General features: G+C 43.7%; 1 protein-coding gene across 1 annotated transcript in view; it reads left to right on the top strand.

The window, feature by feature from the left end:
* The first annotated feature begins 674 nt into the window (after positions 1–674).
* Positions 675–6,921, top strand: part of PGBD5 (piggyBac transposable element derived 5) — a 34,783-nt gene continuing 28,536 nt past the window's right edge. The window contains exon 1 of the mRNA XM_009075869.1: positions 675–1,097. Coding sequence (XP_009074117.1) covers positions 684–1,097 — 414 coding nt within the window. The 5' untranslated portion in view covers positions 675–683. The remainder of the gene's footprint in view (positions 1,098–6,921) is intronic.

The raw sequence follows: 6,921 nt of genomic DNA, 5'->3' as shown, positions 1-6,921 counted from the left end.
CTAGCCACATGGTAGCTGTGACTTGTTCTGGTAATGTGCTCTCTTGGGGCTGTCAGAGTGCAGGATAAGGTTCCAGTGTGGTGGCAGAGACACAACACTCAAAACCACGTAGACATGACCTGTGTGACTCTGTGTGGAGCAGAAGCAAATTTGAAAGTCACAGAATAAATGACAATGAACTAGGCAGGAACTGAAGGTGTGAAAGAAAAGGTGGGATCAGGTTCTAGTGCCTAGGAATCATGTTATCTGGGATAAGGGCAGTACTCTATTTGGAGGACTCAGACACTATCCTGGGCTACTTTGAAGAATACACTGCTTTGACCTGTGTACGGACAAATAAAAGACTATTCAGAAAAAAGCCAAAGCAGCTGCTGAGGATAAAAGGTGCAGATAGTGTGTGTAAGTGGAGAAATTAAATGCATGCTGCCTCACAGGCCTGTGTGCTATGAACTCATGAGTGTGCACAGCAGAGGGAGAAACTATTCAGAGTGTATTGTATCATGTGGAGGGCAAGTTTCCTGATTAATTTTGCCAGACAGTGGTATATACCATCACTTTGGCCTTGTTTTCCTGCTTCAGGAAAGTTAATCATACTTTAAATTTCTGGTGTTGGATATGCCTTGTGGTGATTCAGGAGTGTGCCTATCTTCCCTTTTGCTTTTATCCTAGGTCCAACACGAAAAATGCCCCTGACTGCCAGTGCCATGGACTTTTTTCAGCTCTTTGTCCCTGACAATGTACTAAAGAACATGGTGGTCCAAACCAACATGTATGCCAAGAAATACCAGGAGAGGTTTGGTAGAGATGATGCCTGGGTTGACGTCACCTTGACAGAAATGAAGGCCTTCTTAGGCTACATGATATCAACCAGCATCCACCACTGTGAGTCTGTTCTCAGCATTTGGAGCAGTGGCTTCTACAGCAACAAGAGCATTGCACTTATCATGACACAATCACGGTTTGAGAAGATCCTGAAGTACTTCCACATTGTGGCCTTCCGCTCGAGCCAGACGACGCATAGCCTCTACAAAATCCAGCCTTTTCTGGACTCTCTGCAGAATGGCTTTGACTCTGCTTTTAGACCTTCACAGGCCCAGGTAAGAGTTAACCTGTTGGCAGGGAACATCTAACCTCTGTGCTCTTGTTCGTCTCACTGTGATAGAAAGTGCAGAGCACAGCTGCCTGAGGAAGGAGCTGGAGCTTCCCAGTGTGAAGTCATGCTGGTCTCCCTTTATGAAACGAGAAAGCAGCACTGTCCTATGTGAGTGCCCATCAATGTCTGACTTCCAGCTCTGCAGTGCAGGCAGCAAGCATGTTTCAGTGGGAATGGTGCTCTCCAAGCTGGAGCTGTTTGCTTTAGTGGCCTAAACAAGCCTGGAGGCTGCTTAGTGAGGCTGGTGCCGCTAGGTTTTGCTGTCCTGAGGATGGGAGGTTGCAAGCTGTACCTTTGAGGCAGAGTGGAAAGGGCAGAGCTGATGCAGCTGGGCTGAGGGGAAAACTGTTACCTGTTCCTGCTACAGGCTGAGGGTTGGATGGAGGGGCTGAGTTTGCTAGATGTGACTGCCCCTGACCTGAGTAGTAGGGGCTCACTAGACGGTCCAGCAGCACAGCTACCTCCTCACAACTGGGCAAAGGGAAGATGAGCAGGGGGACAGGTGAAAATCTTTCTGAATACACATCATACACTTTCAAAACTTTGTTCCAGTATAAATGATCTCTTTTTGGAGCTGTTGCTACTGGTCATATTTAGAAGTCTGGAAAGAAAAAGGAGTAAGCATTACTGCTTGAAATAACTTTTCAATCTGCTCTCTGTTTTCAGAATATAAATATTTCACTTAGACCTTTGGAAAGGGTTTTGTGCCCATAGTCCTTTTTGTTCTTCCTGTTTCCCTTCTGGTGCATCACACTTTCACCCACTGCACAAAAGTATTGAAACATGGACTCATCACATCCATTGAAGTGTGGCTAAAATAAATTGGGAGTTATTACAGTTTTTTCTATTTTATAGACAATAAAACCATACCTGTATAACTCATGAGAACACAACTGCCTGAAAAGCTGTTAAGGTAGGGAAGAGAGGAGGGAGGAATGTTCTCACTAAGCTGTGCCAGTAAGGTACGTTTCCATTAAGACGAAACAGGCAATGAGAGACACAGTATTGTTGGGACTGAGCTCTCATTAAGGTATGAAATCTAATCCTTATGGCCACTGACTTCAATGGGCAGAAGATAAAGGCTTCAGAAATGTGATCACCATGTCTAATGTTAATGCTTATAATGGTGTGCTGTGGGACATGCTGTGAGTGCAAATCCATTAAAGGATGAGATTTGATTTGCATGTATATCCCTTCTCCCATTCCCCATCCTGAACAAGGTTTGAGAGCTGAACTGACCAAATCGCAATGTCATGTTTGCAATGGCAAAATACCTGAATCTCCACCAGCAAAATATATGCTTGTCCAGAGCTTTAGTAAGAAAGATAAGGGGTAAGAAGTAGTATCAGCCCAATTCTCTTCCTTCTCCCTCCACTTCTCTGCTCCCTTGTCAGTGTTTACGTCAGTAATTTATATGCAGCATGTTTCAGTGGTATTGAGTGGAACAAAAAGCACTAAAATACAGCTTCAAAAATAACTCTGAAGAAAGAATAATGTTTTGAATCTGTTGTTAAAAATACCCTAGCGTACCTCCGGTAGCCTAGTGGGGGAGGTTCCAGGCCTTCTTCGGAAAGGAGCCTTGTGCATAACATCCTCCTGGGTGCCATCAGTCAGGAATGCACACTACCTGTCTCAAGAGATGAGGACCCCATCTGCTCAAAACAGCAGGAAAGACCTCTCCCTGCAAATTGTCTTGAGTGCAGATTAGCAGACTGCAGTAAACATCAAACCCAGAATGTCAGGTCCAGTGACAAGTGATAGAAATAATGAAAAATAACAACCCAATTGCACAGAAATAAATGGAAAAGATGAGGTGAAAGAGTCAATTAGATGGGCTTTTGGTTGTGCTGCCTCTAAAAGCAGTTTGGAAAGAGGGACCCAGGTTTCTGTAATCAGTGAAATCCCAAGTTCAAAATAGATTTGTTGCTGAAGGTATACTTGTATCTTAAACATGAAACTGGTGGTATCTGGTTAGCTGCAATCTGTGCTCAAGTGTTATGGTACTGTCTTGTAAGTGGCATCAAGCAGCAGAATGACTTGGGCTCCTTGCTGATGAATGCAGCAAAATTAGTGGATCTTGTAGGTAGACGTGGTACTGACTTTCTTCCTCTGGCAGTGTGGACTCACAGAACACAGGTTAGGAAGATGCCATGTGTAAGTCATCCTTATGGACAGAACAGAGACAGTCTGCATCCAGCAAGCAGTGTAACATCTGCCTTCACATTATTTCTTATGTATATTTGATCTTTTCTTTTTGTAGAGCTAGAAAAGATTCTTCAAGTGGAGAAAATATTTAGGATTTTATATCTCATCTGTGGCCCCTCTCCCCGCCACCCCCCCTCCAAAAAAGGGGCCTGCAAAAATGACACCATGAGTTGCTATGAAAAGAAACAGGGAGAGAGAGAGCTATGCTGATATACCAAAACAAAGAAAACAATCTAGTGAATTATAATTATTTTGCTAAATATACCAAGCAAACAAAGGGAAATAATTACTTTCCAGCTTATGAAGGGATTGAAAGCCCAGAACATTATAATTGTGTATCAGCAGTACTAGCTTCAGTTTCCAAAGTTAAAAAATGGTGTTCTGAGCTTGATTGGATAAAGTGACAGGAATATTTTCTGCATCTTATCCCTCCTCAATATCTTCTGTATAAATAAGTGCCACCTCTACCTGAGCAACAAGAGGTGGAGTTTTGGGTGTGTTCCTGGAATCAGTGGTGTCTCTTCACTGCTTAGCTTTGTAGCTGTGCTACTGTCTTCAAGTCTGAAGGCAGGGAGGATGCCCTGCCTGTGCTCAGGAGGTACACTGCAGCAAATTCAAGGATACTCACCAGCCAAGGATATATACTGAATTCCAGAAACCAGAGGAGTTCAGGGAAAATAACATCACTGCTCAAATACCCTTCTGTGCCTGCTGAGTATGTATATGCTTGTCAGCAGGATGTGACTAGACAGGATTGCTGTCTCTGGCTGCTCCTGACTGCTGTGGGAGGAGAGGTCAGGAGCACAACCCAGGTACTTGTCTACTTTGCTCTCTCTCTAAAATACCTTCTTGTTGGCGTCTTGGAACCAAACAGTTCTGCATTTGTCCACTGAAGTGTCATCTGGGAGCAGTCAGCTTAAGTCCTTATCTCCAACAGAAGTGAATTCCCTGGCAAAAAGAGAGACCTAACTCCAGCCTCTTGCTCCAAGGTCGTGGTGCTAAACTTTGGCCAGTTACTAGGCAGCTTGTCTGTGTTTCATTGTTGGTGGTATTGTAGGGTACAGCTAAGCAGTTTGAACCTGGTTCTTCCAAACCAGCTCACAGCGTATTTGAAAACATGGAGGGACAAAACCAGGCTGATGAACTTGCAGCTCTTTTGTGTCCTCATGATTAAATGTTCATTTGGTATGGGGTGTTTTCAAATTATAACATCTTGCTCAAATCAAACCTCTATGTTTCAGTTTTTCTGTTTTCAAAATGATTCTTTGGGAGTTAAGAGTGCTGATCCCAAACCAGGACTGTTCTGTCTTGGGCCTTCTGTGAGTGTGACATAAATATGTAAATATTCAGAGAACATAGGCCAAGTATAAGACTTGGAGCCAGAGAAAGACAGGGGAGCAGTAAGAATATTGAATAGCAAGGTAAATTTCTGATGTCCTGTAGCTCTTGGCCAGTTGGTCTTCTGGTGAAGCCAGATTTTAGGGAGAGTTTGGCAACAGAAAATGATGAAACTTCATTGCTATTTTAAAATTGCATAATGGTAATGAAGTGCTGTAAGAACTGATATATTTTTTCTAAGAGGGTTGATTGAAGACTGAAGAAATGGTCAGAGGAGCATGAACTCATGGCTCCATTGGATGTGGGAGTTGACCTTTGAATGTCGAAGAGGATCAGTAAAACATGGGTAGGCCAAACAGGACTTTCAAAGTGAGAAGAGAAAGAATCTGTCTGATATTTGAAGAAGAACTGTCAGAGAGAAATAAAGTGATGTGGGTAGTGTGATGGACTAGGAGAACAGCTTTCCAGCAGTAGTTTCTAGGGCAGGTTTGCATTATGTTGAGGCCAAAAGTAAAACTGTTCTAGGATGGTTGTGGGCTTGGTTGTAAACCTGGCTGGCTGGGTGGATTGTTGCTCTAATGTGAGTAACATTTTAGAGCTCCTATTCAGAAAGTGTGGAAAATGCAGGCACTGCCTGGCTGAGAAGATTTTGCAAGGAGTAAGAGGTAAAGACTGACATTCAGTTTCCGTGGCCAGTGGGATCTGCAGCAGGAGGAGAGAGATGCCTGCAATGACCAAGAAAGGAGATAGTGAGAGGTTATCTTAAGGGAAGGGAGATGCTCTCAAATGCAGCATAATGAAATCAGAACTGACAGCTAGATATGCAAGCAGAGATGTCAGATAGTAGCAAGAGAATTTAGTTTAGACAGGTGGAGCTTAGGAGCAAAGAAGCCAAAGCACAAGCCACTGTAGCAGAGGGAATGACTGACTCTATGCATACAGGTGCAGTTACCCAGGGGACTCTGTTTGCAACTGGATGGTACCCACTAAAAGCCAGAGACAAGACAAGCTGAGGCAGTTTCCCCAGGAGACAGGCTGAAGAGACAGCCACTGTTGTGGATTGTTATGGAGCTAAGAGAAGATGAGTTATCTCAAGGACATGTTTGTTCATTATCTAAGTAAATGGAGTGCAGGAATTCAAGTACAAAATACTTGGTGGTTCTGGGTTTTGTCTACAAGTCTGTTTGGGCTGTGGTGAGAGCAGAGTGGGTGGAACTTGCATGGAAAGAGCTTTGGAAACGGTCTAAAATGGCGAAGAAGGAAAGGCACTCCTGACAGTGGCTACCTGTTTTGTTCTGTGAGTGAGAGATGTTGTGAGATGAAGCAATTGCTGGAGTCTCATCTTGGAGTCTTGCCTCTCCAGCACTTGGAGTGCATGTACATATTGAGGGGAAAACAAGTGAAAGTTTGGCCAGTAGATCTACCAGAGATGAGGTTGATAAAAAGAAAAATTAAAAAAGCCACTGTGATAGCTGTGGGGGAGTAAAGCAACTAGATGAGAGGCTTCTTAGACCTGAACAGAACTGGGCATTTGAGAGAAGAAAATGGGGATGGTTTCTATTATTTCTATCTATCCACAAGATATCTTGCATCACAGGAAGTCAGAAGAGGAAGAGGGGAAGGCTTGGGGAGTGAGTCAAAGATGGTGAAGAGTCAGCCAGGAATACATGTAGGAGTCAATTAAGCCTGAAAGTACATTTTTATCAAGGAAGAAAGCAGTATGCCATGGAGGCAGTAAGCTCCCTCCTGGAAAAGTGTTTATTTCAGCAACAGCAAGAATGGGGAATGGAGAAGGAACAAATACCACTTTGCATGGGGTTTTGGCAAATAGATGGATTTGAGACTACAGGAGGAGCAAGGAGCCTGAGAACATAGGAGGGTGAACAAACTAATAGGAGTGGCCAGTGGCATCAGGGCTAACTTTTATCATGAGAAAACCGTGTCAGTGCCAGGGGCAGCAATTGGCTCCCTTTGAAAACAAGATGAGGATCAGCTGATCTTGCCCTACTCTGTTGACATTTTTGTTCCCTCTTTGCAGCAGTTCAGTACATACTTAGTGGAGCATTTGTTGTCTTATGAGGACATGGAAATGGCTTATATATACAGGGGAAAGGAGGGGAAGCAGTGAGTCCTAGGGGAAGGTAGGGCTGAGCATGGTCAGGGAGAAGAGAAAGATGGGGAGATATTTTAAAAATTCAGATTTGCTTTCTAAATTAAAGGCTGAG

The sequence above is a fragment of the Acanthisitta chloris genome, unplaced genomic scaffold (genome assembly GCF_000695815.1).
Source record: "Acanthisitta chloris isolate BGI_N310 unplaced genomic scaffold, ASM69581v1 scaffold24195, whole genome shotgun sequence".
Classification (NCBI taxonomy): domain Eukaryota; kingdom Metazoa; phylum Chordata; class Aves; order Passeriformes; family Acanthisittidae; genus Acanthisitta; species Acanthisitta chloris.
This window is presented reverse-complemented; position numbering and strand designations above follow the sequence as displayed.